Raw genomic sequence first — 17,735 nt, 5'->3', positions numbered from 1 at the left:
GCACAGAACATTAAGTTTACTTTCTCATACATCAAAAATACTGTGCAAAATTATCGCACAATCAATAGAAGTGGAAATCGAATAACAGGTATCGGAGGAGCAATTTGGATTCAGGGGAAAAAGGGGAACAAGGAAAGCAATACTGAGTCTACGGTTGATCATGGAACAGTACATCAGCATAAGTAAACTAATTTTGATAGCACTTGCAGATATAGAGAAAGCGTTTCGCAACGTAGATTGGAATACCATGCTTAGAGCATTGAAGAATCTGAAGGTGGATTATAGAGATAGAATAATAGTTATACCAACTTTACAGGAACCAGACAGCTGCTATAGAAAGAGATCAGAAAGAAGCAAGAATATGTGAAGGAGTAAGGAAAGGATGTTTACCTTTACCTCTCGTGTTCAACGTCTACGTAGAAGAGGCTATGAAAAAATTCTTTGATAAAAACGAAAAAGGCGTAAAAGTAAATTGCCAGATTTTCAACACAATAAGGTTTGCTGATGAGATAGCACTGATAGCAGAGAACGAAGAGGACTTGCAGAAAGCATTTTCAAACTTGAACTACCAACTGGATAAAAGCATGCAAAATAAATATAAATAAGAAGAAAGCCAAAGTGATAAAGTGCACAGGAGCAAGACAGGAAGGGGCAAACTTCTAGCTAGAGGGAGAGAAAATCGAAGACGTTAAGAGGTTCCCATATCTAGAAAGTCTAATGTCCTCGGATTTGGGAAGTAAAAAACGGAAGTTCCAAAATAGCACAGGCTAAACAAGCATTCAATAGGAAAAGAGGGCTGCTAACATCAAGAAATTTGTTGCTAGACGTTCGAAATCCAATTTATTAAGACTCTAGTATGGAACCTAACGCTTTACGCATCAAAGACGTCGACATTGAGAAAAGCTAAAGTATCCACGCTGAAAGCATTTAAAATGTGGTGCTGGTGCAGGATACAGCGGATATTACGGACCGAAAGGAAGAGGAACGAAGACGTACTAAAGAAGCTAATGAAGGACGTCAGATCATGAAGATAATAGAAAAAAGAAGAAAGAGCATACTTGGCCATCTTCGGCACTCCGATTGGATCACCATGTTGATAGAGGGAAAGGCAGAAGGAAAACCAGGAAGAGGAAGATCAATAATAGAAAATCTAGATTCAGTTATTAAGAAGCGACCTCATCAAAGTATAAAACAGCTCTCCCAAGAGAGAGAAAAGTTTTAAACTTTCCATGTTGCCTACCAAATTATGGTTGAAGTGAGAAGGAAGAACTTAGTTAACATTGTTAACTTTTAATTATTATTAGTCTTTACAATATTCTCGAAAGATAAGATATACAGTGTAAACGATTGATGCGTACAGAAACTTTAAGCATAGGTACCTGATATTAAAACAAGAAGAAAAGTCCTCCAGCAACTTTTGTGGTGTCAGGGTAGTTTGGGAACTATAAGATGCTGAAAGCATGGTAAAATGAACTTTAAGATGTTTATTTTGAACAAAAATAAGCACACTGCTGGCAGTCAATTAAATCTTCAAAGATATAATGCCTACTCTTTCCAAAAATGCCCATTATAAAATGAGGTAGTGGGAAATAAACGGATTACCCAAATAAGGGAAATAATTCAAGTTTTTTTTTTTTTAGATAAAAGTAAGTCAAAATAAGCTTGTATTGAAGAAGCTTTCAACAACACAACGTACAACATTAATTCGTTTGAGTTAACTCGATTTTCGAAATTATATTCAGCAATATTTAGAATTTAGCGACGTGTGTGGTTGCATAACTTTAGCTTCCTATTTCAGTATTGAATTTGAATAGGTGCGTGAGTTTCCTGGATTGGTTTCAGCTGACGCCAAGTTGGATTTGAGGTAGTAAAACACCATGAACGTTTGTTTGTTGGGGTTTTTCCGTTTTCTCTCACTTTCTTCATTAATGTAGTTTGTTCAGAATCATCATCACTACCTTCCTTAGCCTCGGAACATAAACGGAAGATATGAAAGTAAAAGATTTTTTCCCGTCGATGTTTTAGACACGCGTGGTTTTGGCCATGCGAGGTTTTGTCCCGACAAGATTTTGAGCGGCGAGGTTTTGGAAAGGCGAGGCAAACCGACATAGATATCAGTCTGGGATTAAAGTTCGTACATACTTGGTATATGAAGACTTATCTGAGAGTTAGCAGACATGTATTACAATAAAAGTTAGGTAATTAGAAAGTGTGTATTTATACTTCCAAATATAGACAAAAGTATTTTAGAATTATTTACTACATTAGAAAGTAATATTATAAGATAGTTAGTGCAAAACCTCACGTAAGTGATTAAGGGAAATTTATTTATTTCACTTTCATTCATAAATTAACTCTTTCGGTGGGGGCATAAAGTGTACCAGACACTTGTCTCGTTCTGCGTGTCAGTCCATCCTTGGTCCGAATAAATTTAAAAATCGATTATTTGAGATTTAACGTTCTTTTTCAGTACTGAGGCTATCTGAGACAGAACCTTCTATCCAAAGATATAACACAAAACTTAGCAATAGAGTTACCCACGAAGCAGTATAAAAGAGAATTTGCATGAAGAGACAAGGTCTTCTAATAGAAACAGGTACATTTTCCGAAACATTACTTTCACGACAGATTTTGGAGGAGAGATAGCCTAAACTTTTATTTTAGAGGAAAGGCTAATGAGAAACTCGATGCATTATACTCCAATTAAAATATTCGAGATATTATACTATAATTAAAATCAAACCCAGGAAAACTCGCAAATAATGCATATAAGTATTTATCATTTTTAAAAATAGCAATGCAATTCATTACTTGACATAATATGACGTTGAAGTCCAACTGGAATTACTAACGTTTCTTCCGTCATTATAGATATTTAGAGACATCATTGCATAATTTTTATCTCAGTGTGATTATTATGATTTTACATTATGCTCATATGTGACACAAAAGGATCTTTTTATGACATTTCCTAAAGAAACAAATTTTGAAGCAAAATTTTCTCCGTTGTTTATAAATATACTTCATAATCCTCATCTTGTCCAGCCCTGACATTGGGAGACTGCAGAGAATATTGTTTGTTTAAGTAATGCATCTATAATCACACGGGGGTTAGAAATGTGTGATTTTGATCATACAATCATAAATTATTCTATTACGGAAAGGATTCTATTACCATATAGTATGTAATTATTGTAATAGTAATTATCACCTCAATGAATCCTGAGACTCAATATCACAGGATGTGAGAGTTGGTAAGGTTGTGTTTGTTAAAGGACCATTCATCTCCATTAGATATGACACAGCATTATAGTAATAACTATTCCACAGAGATCGAGCTGCCATGACACTGAAAACAGCAAACGTCACCCAGACACATATCCAGAAGATTCTGCAAAAATATTGATATTTGAAATTATATGGAGAATACATTTTATTTCATTGCTTACAAAATTCACACAGAATATTAAAAATATTTAAACATTATGATGTTCCCTTAGTTTAAATAAGACTAAGCAATATGTAACGTTAGCAAAGTTACATAGATCATCAACGTTATTTCCATTTGAGTAATTATATTAAATGTTCAACAGTCTAAAGTTTATTTTTCTTGTACTAAGTAAACAAAGGATCAACACAAACTCCAGATTAAGCTGATACGTCTCGACATATTACTTTTATACTCGCAGTAATTTAACATAGTAAATACAAAGAAGTTTATGACAATATACTATACCAATAATATTTTCTAATTTATTATTTATTGTACATTTTAACAAACCTGTAACATAGAATGATAGTATCACAGCGTCAAGTAGATTGAAGAAATGGTCTGAACGTGAATGTGGTAAATAACACCAAAAAGGAGAAGAGAAGAGTTTGTGAATTATACAATTATGATTATCAGATATGGAAAGATTTCATAGCAGCAAATTTAAACGTTCCAGTTACTATTTACAAGACGGAAGAAGTGGAGGAGTAAAAACACAAACTCTTTTTGAAGCAGTCGAATATCAATGTAAAGTAGAAGAGACGCTGAAAGAGTAGTTTTATCTATTATGTATTCATCATCTCTTCACTTACATCTTCTTCCTTTGTACACTTAGCCACCAATACTGCTATGAGACACGCAGATGATTAGGGAAAGGCAGAAAATGCATAATTAATTGGCATTTTCTTCCATGTGAGATAGGCATCTACCTATATTAGCCTCTTGTGTTGAATAATGTTTTTTGTAATATTGAAAGCGAGCAGATTTTTAAAAAAGTATTTACAAATAAATAAATATATAACAATCGTTTTCTTAAAGAAACCTGAACCAGATTTAAAAATGTTATTCGCTTCTCCTGATGAAGGTTGTGATTTTCATTTGTGTCATTGTTTTTTCTTTTGTGTTCATCTTCTGACACATGTGTTTTGTCGGCGTGGATGATGGTTTGGTAACTACCTTTTGGGTTGACGAGTCGTAATCTGGTGACTGTACGATAAGTTAATATGGAGTTACAAAGAGAACAGCATTGGTTTTCAATGAGAATGTCTAGATATGTTATTGAGACAGGGCAAGAATTTATAATTTTACAATCTCTCATATAAGAGAAAACTATAGAGTATTATCTTTAAATTTTCGCGGCTTACCCTTTCCTAAGACGCCAAAATCTGTCGTGAATTAGACCTACGTTAATCATATGTAAATTACAATTATAGCGATGGCATGAGTTTGATGCCTCATCATTGAAGAAAAGGATATAATATTGTTAATATACAGTCCAATCGTTCGGATATTGTTTAGCACTTGCTACCTTTTGTTAATAATTCTTTATTATTATCACTTAACGCCAAAAGAATGTCCAAACATGAGACATATGCAAGAGCCACGTAATTGTAACTGACGGTAATAGAAAATACGAATAATGTGTTTACGGCGGGCAAGAGACAAAAAAAACTTTCCTTTTTCAATCTCGTCCCTTATGAAAATTAATGAGTCATTTTTTCCCAACACCAACAGAAGATAAAATACTAGAAACCAGCAATATGCATTTGAATAGAAACATAGCGTGTAACACAAATTTAATGATTGCATTGAGTTGACTTGATTTTGAGTTTAACGTCCCGTTCAGCAGCAACGCTATATGAGACGTGGACCTACTGATTAACGTGGAATCCGAACCACATGAGCTCCCGCCGGGAATCGAATCCGGGTCTCCCACGCCAAAGGCGTGTACGCTAACCGCTGATACCTTCGGAGGAGCTCTAAATTTAGTGATTGCATTGTTCATTTATGATCTATTGTATATTCCTCTTTATCTATTGCATTCGCAGCACTACATGACAATATTAAATCTTGGAAATAAAAATAATTATTTCAGATATCTGATTCTTAAATTTAAGATATGGTTATTCTTCTTAAGTGCTTCTTTCTAATCTTAGGTTTCTTGCAAAAAGTATTCTAGATTCTTAGTATTAGTAATTTTTTACATCAGTCCATATACACAGAGTTGAGTATTGGAAGTGTAAGCGACGGTGTTTGATTATGCAATGGAATGTAGCAGGATGTATCATTATATCCTTACACTAGTCCTTTTGAAGGATGACAGGAATACAATGAATTGCGAAACGTGAAAATAAAAATTATGGTGCGTTATCTGAAATTTTATCCCGTAAATTTAATGTATTATTATTTGTATACTATATCTCTATTTCTGTTTCTTAAGTTATGTTGGTAAGGGTCTTCAGTATTCTAGCGCATCACTATTTGTCATTAAACAAGTGTTATGATCATTTATTATATACATTTGAAATAATGTATAAAAGCGAAGTAATGCATAATATATGTATATTTATATTATAACATAAATCTATTTACTAATCTCAAGAATTCTTTTGTATCATCTACTTTCTTAAATCACAATCCTTCTGTTCTCATCATAGCTCCCAAAACTGAGTAGAGCTCCGTAGTGGGTACACATTTCCTCCTTTAAAGTGTCCTCTTAGACACCACAGCAAATATATACCTACGATGAGCTAGAGATCAATACCAAATAAGTCCCTACTACGAATCGAATTCATTCCAGTTCTCCTACATTAATGGTGACAGCACAAACAATTTAACGAATACTAAATTTATCAACAATTTCAAATTTAACTAATATAAAGTATAGTTATCTATCTCCCTAATATTAAAATTCAAGTACCAATTTGGTTTTATACTTCACATTGATTAAGATTTCAACACAACATATAGATATACAACCAAAGTTCTCAAGTATTGAAAATAAAATAGTATTCTGGAGTACGTAGTGTAGTGACACAATTTTATGTTCGTAAATTTTCTAATAAATTATGAATTTACATTTCTCCTCGATAAACAATTTTATTACTTAAACCTCGAAAAATAGATTTCAAAACTAAATGGGAAAATTTATAAAACGTCTTCGTAAAACGCCCTCACACTCACTCATCCTCATACTTACATATTATTGATACTTTCACTCTTGTTCACTTACACTCACATTTATTCACGAACATCCTCACTCATTCTTATCCATACTCAATTACCCCACCTTCACAATCTCATCAGTTCCTTTCGAAGATCGGTGTAAATCCGAACCGGAAGAGAGAAAAGTACTTTACCGTCTCCTCAATTTGAATGCCACACACAGTTGACTTACTGCAGTTTTTCCAATAGGTAGAGCCTTTTACCTAACTTATCACATAAACAAACGTTGCTAAGCGAGGAAACTTTGAGTTACTTTTCTAGCATTCTTTGTCATATATCACCCACATTTTTTAGTCGAAGGAAAATTTAAATTAAATTAAATATTTCGGTTTTACGCCGCACGATTATGTCGTGAAGATTAAAGGAGACGCTGATGAAAAAGAAATGAGTAAAATGATGGAATGCAGAAAGTGAGAGGAAACGGAGAGACTCCAAGAAAATTCACGCAAAACTTGATTTCCACCAAAAAATCCACTTGACGCGAACTGACAATGAACCAACGGACGGATGTGACGAATGGCTTTCGTTTTAATTGCGAATATAAATACAAATACACAAGTCTAACAGATAACGTCCTTCCTTTTGAAGTCGGCCAACGGTAACAACAATTCTTAATGGAATGTTATCCTTATGACGAAAAGTGGAAGATAATTTTGGTATTAGGTATCAAGAAATCGCTATAATTTCAAGGTGCGCCATAGGAGTCAACACTACACGGTAAGTGTACCAGGAATAGGAAGGAGTTGGTGTGCTGCTGTAAACTGTCAATCATGGAACTTTGCCATTTCTTTGACAATTTAATAAACAAGAAATAATAACAAAGTACTATACAGTTGCATACATATTCCTTATCAGTGATTTATTTCATTTTACATTGTTTTCTTGTTTATATTTTAGTCAGTTTCTATGATACTGAGTGATATTACAAAGGATTATCTTGTTGATCAATACATACATATATTTTAAAATTGTAAACTCAAAATACGTAATAAAATAAATATATCTAGTCTTTTGATTGTAAAAGATGTATTTTTAAATAAAGTATGTGTTTTAAACCTTGAACGAACTACTTTTGTTGGGATTGTTTTTATTTTAATGTGATGTGTATACAATTTCCTTATGGAAAATTAATCATTAGATAAAAAATAACTATTATATTGCATCTTATTTTAGAAAATGTAGGGTAATATGTAAAACCCTCATTACAGTACACATAAACAATATAGCCATGAGAACAACATAACAAAATGTGTGATCATTTTCCACAAGTTGAACGAGAAATAGTGATATAACCCCTGAAATGAAAACAAAGCGAAATAGCTGAAGTATTCATGAAAATATTAAAATCAAAAGCAAGTGATCAAGACAGGAATAAAACTAATACTAATATCACATTTTGCACCATTAGTAATCACATATTATAACTGAATACTTTTTCCAACCTTACATAAAATATTTCGAAAGACGTAAGTAAATATTGAAATACACTAAAGTCAAAACTGTAAAACCATACCTTAGAAGCCTATTTGGAGCAGTCAAAATATATTTTACCCCATCCAAGGAAGAATAAGTAAGGAATTCATTTAGCACAATTCTCAAATGACTTGAAATAGATTCAAGTACCTTGCGATATTTTGGTATGCGCTGCTTAATGATCAATCCGTACCCTCTGGAAAAAGAAATAAGCTATATGAGAACGAAATATTTTGCACCACTAAAAACTCTTACGATCTATTATTATTACACTCGTATTACTTTTAAATGAGTAATGGTGTAGACTGTAGCATAAAGTGTCAATAGGAAATTCTTGAAAGAGGGACGCAAAAAGCAAAAGTATAATAGAGGAAGAAAATATATTGAAGTTGTAAAGTCATTTGATGCAAATATGGTACATTCGGAGTTTATACATGGTATTCGTAATATAATGGTGGAACTTCAAATTAAATTAAAGATGTGCAACCTACGTTATTAGGTACAAGAACAGGGGTTTGTGTTGCAGTTCTACTTACAGTTTGCCTCTCCTTCTCACAAGAATGTCTCTATCAAACAGGTTTTTGAACAGGGCTGGATTGGCTTTTCTTTAGTCATTAATCTCACCTATTCTAGCTCCATGTTATATCTGCGTTCTGAAGTTCATTAAAAATTCAAATTACTGATCATTATTCAGGTCCTGTAGGTCTTAATGACAGAATAGCACGTGCAGAATATATGGTTTGTACGTATTAATATACATATCAGTACCAAGACTTCTGAGAGATGTTCATGAACTACTAAGTGGGGCGTTACACTTATCACATATAGCTACATTGTAATCAAGAAGTATTCGATTATCTGCGGCGATTAACTGCAATCTCTTAAGTAGTGAAAACTCCAAATGGTTAGCACTTACCCAAACTAATCAGAACTTTCAGACTGCCCCAAAGCAGTTACCTAGTTTAAAAAAAAAAACTTTTATATAAGTCTTGACTCAGGTGCTCAAATCGAATTAAAATTCAAGTATTCTCTTATATTGCACTTCAAAAATATTTGTTATTTAAAAATAGTGCTAGCAATGAACATCATACCCCAAATAATTAATAAATGATTCAGGTAACAGTAGCAAAAATGGCACAATGTAAGTACATTTATTGTGATTTCAAAATAACATAAACTCATACGCAATTTTTGTTCCGGCAACATACAATCCCATCGCTATAACGTCTGTTGTTCTTGGTAAAATAAAATAAAAAATATCAAAGTGATTTTTATAGACCTATTTGAAATTAACTAGAAGACACACAGAAATCTAGAGACTAACAAGAAGAATTGATTGACGCTGGCAGGTCCAGATTATACCTGGATGAATTGAAGTTTCCCAGCTAAGTTCTCGCAACTTCTAATGGATCGTTAAAGAATCATGCAGTCTATTAACAAGATAGGAACGTTTCTTTTGAATTGCTTGGTGCGTTTGAGACCGTTGTCGATTATACACAGCAATTTGTGATGCACGATGAGTTTTCAATCTCAATAAATGCAAAACATAACCTTCCTGAGTATCACTGTGTGCCTTGGCACATACTGCGTAGATTCTACTTACTTCGATTAGGATCTTTCTTGAACATTCTTGTCATATGTTATCGACTTTCCAACACCACAAATGATTTAGAAGTGGTCCGAATCTGTTTCGTTTCATCATAGATTCGCAGATGGAAATTTGATCAAGTAGATGAATTTAAGTCATATTATGAAACACCCAAACGTCAAACTTCTTTCTTGGCATTTTACTACAAATTGTTTAATGCTATTTAGTGATAAATGTGTAAGTCATTGGTAATGCTATGGGTGTCTCCACGCCAGCGTTGCTCGACTCTTGCCAGAATATCCACTTTTTCTGTGAATGATCGTCCACTGCGAGGAGCATTTTTGACATCGAAATTTCTAGAACAAAAGCGACTATACCGTTTTTAGAAAGTTGCTTTTTGTCTATAAACAGCACAAATTTCTTCAAGGGCCTGCGTACCAGTTTTGTATTTTTAGAAGTGAAATAGAAAATATAGTGATGTCTTGCGCAACGTTCCCACATCTACTTTACGTCTGATATAAACATTAAAACACATGAATGTTTCATCAGAGTGATTTCATGCTAGATTCTTCTGATTACAGCCGATAATGATACAAACGTGTAGCTTTCGAATCAATATGCTAACACATCAAGAGCAATAGTAACAAGTCAATTGAACAGCTTCCAACTATAAGTCATTGATTCTTTTGCCTCGTCTTAGATCTTAAAGAAATGATAAACATGATGGGTAGAACTTCTGAAGTATGTGGAGTATGCGTAACATGATAAAGTTCTGCCACAGGATTATATTTATTTTTGTTTTAATTTAACGTGATTTCTAAAATATCTTCATTTTTGATTTTCAGAACACAAAAAATATTCCTAAACAACATATTCTATTAACCAGAAAACAAGCCACAATACCTAGACAGTCATGTGTCGTAGAAATAATACTGACACCTCGTTCCTTAAAAAATAGTAAATATAATTGCTGTTAGGCGGAAGAACAGAATCAAGTTATTAATACGGAAGAGTAGTTTCGTAGATAGACTCGAGAGAAAGAGAAATGACAGTTGTTCTAAATATGTAACACATATAACATTGGGACATCTAGTACTATCTCCTAAGTATGCTCAGTGACTGCAATTGTCCATTGACTTCGTTTTAGTTCATGAACTTGGAAATTTCTAACATATATCACTGTCATATTTTCCTACATAAAATTGTATTTTTTTTAGATAAAAACATGTGCCAAATACATTACATAAGATAATCAGCAGCATTTTAGAATATCATCTAATCTAATGTTCAATGTTTTGCTCTTCATAATTGAAAATGAAATGAATTCTTAAGTTTTACGTCCCATGGTTAAGCCGGCTAGGCTAAAGGAGACAGTGATGATGAGAAATGAATGAAATGGTGGAATGAAGAAAGTGGGAGGAAACGGGAGAACCCAGAGAAAACCCACGAGCACGGTATTTGTCCACCACGAAGTCCACACGGCACGAGCTGGGATCGAAGCAGGAATCCCAAGCACCGAAAGTAAACGCTCTACCACCGAGCCATCGCGTCCCCTTCATCATAATTAAGAATCAATCTATACATCATACACCAATTTATGGTTGTTTTCATTAAGAACCAAACTATGTGTGGCCTAGAACACTCCAAAATGCAAGGAAAAATTAATCAAAATCTAAAGAAACATGGCCATATTTCAAAGCGTATAGAAGATTTACATTGTGGGCGTAACACCACTTCTGCCTACACAAGCATAGCGAATTCGCAAATGTGATAACTAATACCAAGTGATATTCTGCTAGCGTTATATATTATTAGCTTGAACTAAACATTTACTCAACTTTGACTATTGCGAATTTTCTTCACAGACGTGTCGAATAATAGTGGAACGATACTGTTCATAATATAATTCAACTATTGTTAGCCTCTGTTTGTGTTTGTGTGTGTGTGTGTGTTAAAAAAAGAGAGAGAGATAGAATGTAACTAGTTTTCGTTGGCCTGACTCCTATCTGCTCCAAAAGCACTACCGAGATTGGAAGAGAGAAGTTCTAGTGAATCACTTGCAGTTGCATTGCAGTATTTTCGACTGCTGAGTCAATACGACCTTATTTCAGAAAATGACATGTCTCGACGTATAGCAGAAAATAAAACACAAGCTTGTATCTATAAGGTGACATTATCTAACATAATATCTTGCGTTTTCTTTAACGTGTGACGCCAAGTGGGTCGAATATCGGAATATTCAATAGCCAGGGTAGGAGGGCCAGAAATTGCAGCAAGTAGTTAGACTGCCATAAAAAATTAGTACGCGATGAGAATTTAAGAGAGCAAATATTGAAATGAGTTTATAGGTAGAGGGCACGTTGCGTACCGGTCTCGATTTGGCAATCATAGAGAGCAAACTGTAGGGACGGTTACTAACGCATATATTGTACTATTTTAGGGATTTTCGCACAATGATATTCTATCGGTAGCAGTCTGGGACGTATTCACATCCCTCTCAGTAGAGGAGACGATATCCACTTATCATCCAATTTTCAGACTATCACCAACTACACTAACGTCGTACGCCAGGATTTGCAACTGAGAGATCAGGCAAAGAACTTGCTTATGTAAGGGCGATTAATGGGTCAAAGATAAAATCACCCTTTCAATTGAAATTTTTTCATTACGATGGTTAAATGGTGCTGCCATCTTCTCGTTGCTATATTTAGAAAATGAACTTAGAGTAATAATATTGTCTTCAAGAAATTAAAATCTTAAGTTACCTATCTTCTCCCTTGCTTCCATCAGATCTTATCCATGCCTGATGAGTATATTTAGTTTTTTGAAGGGTAACTCTTCTGTGTTGCGATTTTCTTCTGAATACAACACTAAGTTTTCTCCTTGCGTGATTCACCCACGTGCATATTGGTAAAATACAGAAGAAAATTATCTCCACTACTGATAATAAACTACCTCCAAAGCATAAGGAGAAAATTCCTCCAAAGGATACTGAAAGAAAATTTTTAAAAATGTATGTACTAATAAAAATATAATATTGTATTGTTCGAAATTAATTTCGTTGTTCCAAATGCTTCCTTGAATAATCGAGTGATGTTTAGTTCTAATATATACTATACAAACCAATTAGCAAAAATAAATTAAACTGTTTACTGTACCTTAAGAATCATGATATTTAGCAAAAAACAAAATGTGACTGAAGTATAGCTTATCTACAATATGTTTCCTTATATTGAATATTCATTATCGACAAGCTATGCTACTCATCTTTCTCGTGTCCCTACTTCTGTGTTGGTGTAGCATATTCCTCTCGTACACAGTGATCGCAGATTCGATTTCAGAAAAAAAGTAATTAAATAATATATTTATACTATAACCCTTATTATTTTTTAAACACCATATTTTAGTAACATATTTTTAGTTTCCTATAAGACTCAATTTTGCTGGATCACTACAGCTCTCAAATTTTGAATACCAGTGGCAAAGAACCATAAAAATTAAATTGAAACAAAAATTAGATGTTGACTGAATTAGGGGCCATATAAATTTTCAACATTTTAAAAGTATTTATTTGAACTCCTTAGTTTAACTAACTAGAACATTTTTATTCAGTATTCAAAGGAACATGTTCGGTAGGTAGAGCTATAGTAACATACAACGTAAAAGAGTAAGGCACTCTCATTCTTTCATATATAGATATTCAATACTGAAAACAGAGTGAGTAAAAGTAATCTACTAATTCGATATGAGCCACAGGAGAGATGGACCCATAGTTTTAAAATGTACTCTTGTACAGAGAATCCACTCTTATATGTTTTATTTTCGAAAGCAACATTAATATTTTAATATTACCCGAACACTTCTCGTAACCATATTTATTTATTTTTAACATGCTCAAACCGTACATGTGTTATTCTGTATTATTCTGAAACCCTACAAGATAATACAATCTTTGAATCATTATATTATCATATGTTACTGGGAATTCAATATCAGTAATGTTTTATATTTACCAATGAATGAAGGACTAAATAATAAATAATATGTCAAGTTTCAAGGAGTTGAGAAAGGAAATGGGGTGGGGATTACCATTATTGTAATAAGCCGCCCAAATCTAGAAAAATCTTAAATTTAAAGACGTGAAGTTCGGAATTTAATCTTCTTATTAAAAATAATTAGAAACCTCTTTAACATTGTCATATGTGATCTAGAAAGAAGAAAGAGAGTGTAAAGAAAAGAGTCGAGGATTACAATTACTATAATAATAGTCTATAACTCGGACTCTTCTAAAGATATAAAATTTAGTTAATGAACTTATCATTTAAAAGAATAAGAGACGTTGTTAAGCCTATTTTTGATATTTGACCTAAAATGGAAGAAAATAGAGTGTACACGAAATAAGGGTTGAAATTTAAATATTAAAATTACAATAGGATAGCCATTTTCGGGATCCTTTAATGATATATACATAAAAGTCAATGTTTAAGATTTTTTCTAAAACAACTATGCACGCGCTTCAGGATTTCAAGATGTTTGACCTAAAGCACAGACAACAGATGGGATTTATGCCTTTACGTGTCAATACAAGACGGAATTTTGTGTGAAGTTTCGAGTTCAGACAAAGACTACATGAAAGGAAGACTACAAAATATTACTGACAGTAGCACATGTGGATACTTTTTGCAAGTATGTACGTATTTAGAAGAGTGGTTTCAGTATATTAGAACAGATTTGGGGCTAGTGTCTTCATGGTCACATGGTTCAATTGTATCAAACTCTTTCGACGAACGTTGTAGTAAGGTCTTGTGGGTTCTAGTTTCTCTGCGCGACTCTAACTGAAAGACTTGTTTCATAATTTAGTGTTCCAATGGTCACAATATTTGAATTTGCTATTAACAGTATCCTCTCGCACTTTAAATTTCGTTTTGCCAGTCTGCTTTAAGTTAACTATTTCGTTATTCATTGTAACTCCTGATATCTTTGCAATACTAGTCGATAGTTTCGGGCTAACATTAATGTTTCGGTGATCTAAGTAATCTGTACTTTGGTTTTCTGTCTAGAGAGCTCAGTGTTGATTCTCGGTTCAGTGACACTGTAAATTTGGTAGTATTGCAGAGTATGTCAAACAATGTTCATTTTATGGCATCTACAGCGTACAAAGTTTAATCGATTTTTATCTATTAGTATAAACGTTTCCAGCGCGTTTTAAGATAAATGGTTCACCTTGAATATATGAGCGGCTCCGGGGAAGACAAGTGTCACTTACGTTGAAATTCAGTTATTAGATGGAATGCGTTGGAGTCATACCACAGAACAATATGTAGGTAGTTTAAAATCGGAAATGTATCTACAGGTAGCAGAGGAACCTTGTTTGTTGTGCATCGATACTTTGAATTGCGTGGAAATATTGCACTTTCTTTTCCAGTTTACAATGTTAGCAAATTTGACATACCATTGTGTACCCTCGATCCGCTCATAAGGAAGATGATTTGAACTTCTGGGAAATACAATGACCCTTGAAAAACATTATATATATAATATTCGTTAGTTCTAACTGAGGTTAGTAAAAATACAAATCCTGAGGGATAAACGTCAGGGGTTATAGGAATTAGAATGGTCTAAAATTAAAAATATAGCGTATGGAAAATTATATTTGCACATTAGTCTCATCCTTCTAGTAAATAAAATGATAATATACACATTGATAAATGCTTAGAAGAAAGGAGTTGCGCAGTGAGAATGTGGTAACAATAGAAAATTGTTATTTGAAGCAGTACAGATGAGAATCAATTACAGAGAAACGTTGTTGGCACTTGGCAGTCAATATGAGAATCACATGAGAAGGCTATGCAAACATCCTGAGTGCAGTAAGTACACTTTACAAATGCAATTACGTAACATTTGTGACACTTATCTTCAACTATAGAGCTCAAATGGAAATCATGCGATGAAACTCCAAAGTTTAAATCCAGACTTGTTAAAATCGAAACGAATTATGTTTCTAAAGGTGGTTAAGAAAATTGGAACAAAATAAACGACTGACATCCTTAAAATATTGTATGATTGCAAGGTATATACCTCCGACTTTGAAATCACTACATTAGTAATGTATTTGAAGAATCACTTACACAGTCGGAAGAAATGGAAATCGAAAGCCTGGCTTAGACCAATACAGTCAACAAATATGAGACGCTTCTTCAGTTTGATTTTGATTATGGAGCTATCTGACGATAGAGTGTCATCTATATTTGCTGACCTATAACAAAGTAAAGGATTTTTGAAGGATCAGCAAAGAGACTATACCATCAATAGCCATTTAGAATCTTACCAGGGCTGTTTTGTTTACATTCGCCAACTTGTTGGCAAAGGGTTTGATGTTAGGAGGATCGTCGAATTTTGATATTAGGAAGGATATGGAGGATTCCGATCCCATTGCATACATGAGTCAGGAATTTTCATATACGAGTATGTAGTTGCGCTAATCGACTCAACAGCTCAGATTGCAACTGTGGCACGACGAAGAACAGATTATATGAGTGTAGTTGCGCTAATGTACTCAACAGAAGCTCGTATAGCAACTGTGGCACGATGGTGAACAGATGATAAAAGTGCAGTTGCTTCTTGAAGCGTCCTTATTCTGCATTCAACACAATATTTGGCTCCAATTCTTCAATCAACGTCAGCTCACATTAACATTTAACATTTTGAAAATGTTGACTGCTATTGCCAAGTATATCACTTTTGATTTCCTATTTTTGCTGTTTTAACGAGTTACGGCATGACTGACAATCCTATTACGATGCTTGAATAGGAGAACCCATGCTCCCGAGGCCTCTCGTGTAAAGTTCAGGCAATTGTATGGATCAGAGATTGCTTTCGTTAGAAGGGAGCACAAAGTCGTCTGTTCCTTTGCTGCCAGGTGAGAAAGTTAGAGACATTTATACAACTCATATAGAGACAGCTGTATCACAACAAAGTACCGAATACCCACTTTGAATCTAACATGTACTGATCAACGCTAAACGTTTAAGATACAAACAAACAGACAAATTCATCAATGTTTATCTAACTAATAGATGAGTTATGAGAGAATCCGACCGACTATGGACTGGTTTCCAAGTAACAAGCCATGAGGGGGGGGTACTATCATTCTGTCAACACTTCAGTAGACCAATAGGAAAATTAAGAGACATGTCTCAAGCAAGAAAGGATGTTTCTATTGTCTCTCAATATATATCAAAACTGTGGGTGCTAGATTTGATCATAAGCAGCCTTACGCATTGTTTACTGCCCCGGCATGTATTGTAACTATTGTGAACAACAACTTCCTTCCTACCAGCTAGCTAAGCAATATACAATTATGGACATAAAGACATTCGATTTCATCGGCTGTTTCTATTCCACGGGGAAGGTTACGTGGGAACTACCTGTAAGTGAACAAAGCAGAGACAAAACATAAACATGAAACACTTAACCCTCGAATGTTACAGAAAAATGTTCGATGCTGATTACGAGACTGACGTTGTATCAACCACAATACAACTGGTATAATATATTCAACCAAACTTATGTTTTACTCGAAATAATTTATTTTTATAATAATTAACAAATAGAAATCAAAAAGTATTAATACCAGAAAGTACTCTTTTCAATAATTACAGTTAATAAATAATTTACTTCATACAGTTTACAACAAATTGAGAACGGGACTCTGTTCTGTTGCGTGAATGTTTATTGTCACTCTTTCTTTGGACCGTCAAACTTAATTTTTGACGAAGTCACCTGGCAGCTGAATCTAAACCAGGTGTTCATTCTGTGAAATCTTAAATCAATTTACTAGTGGGTAATTAAAAAGTAGGGAAGAGTATTTTGACAAGAGTGGAGGTAGTAATCGAAACTCCTCTCTTTTCTTGCCCAAATCTTATTAGCAATTTTTCCCTTATCTTCTCTGTCTCTTTGGCCTGTTTTGCGGTCACAGGTTTAGGGGGTTTCTGCTCTCAAGCCTGGCAATCCCAAGCAAAATCTGCCTACATTCCCTCATGAACTTCCGTGTTTAAATATACTGTATGATCAGTTCCCGATCCTGAATTGCTAGGAAAAGAAGGTTACTTGTAAGTGAGATATGTATTATATTTTAGGGTTATTTTTTGGAAATATGAAAGACAAAGTTGACGGATT

General features: G+C 33.9%; 1 protein-coding gene across 1 annotated transcript in view; it reads right to left on the bottom strand.

Moving 5' to 3' along the window:
• LOC145680841 (uncharacterized) overlaps nucleotides 1-17,735 on the bottom strand; it is a 175,655-nt gene that overhangs the window by 124,717 nt on the left and 33,203 nt on the right. Inside the window, exons 5-7 of the mRNA XM_081751947.1 lie at nucleotides 12,323-12,548; nucleotides 8,010-8,165; nucleotides 3,212-3,391 (exon numbers count right to left, since the gene is read on the bottom strand). Coding sequence (XP_081608073.1) covers nucleotides 3,212-3,391; nucleotides 8,010-8,165; nucleotides 12,323-12,548 — 562 coding nt within the window. The remainder of the gene's footprint in view (nucleotides 1-3,211; nucleotides 3,392-8,009; nucleotides 8,166-12,322; nucleotides 12,549-17,735) is intronic.

The sequence above is a fragment of the Thermobia domestica genome, chromosome 3, assembly GCF_964235325.1.
Source record: "Thermobia domestica chromosome 3, izTheDome1.hap1.1, whole genome shotgun sequence".
Taxonomy (NCBI): Eukaryota; Metazoa; Arthropoda; class Insecta; order Zygentoma; family Lepismatidae; genus Thermobia; species Thermobia domestica.
Note: the sequence above shows the minus strand (reverse complement) of the source record. Positions and strands in the feature narration are given on the sequence as shown.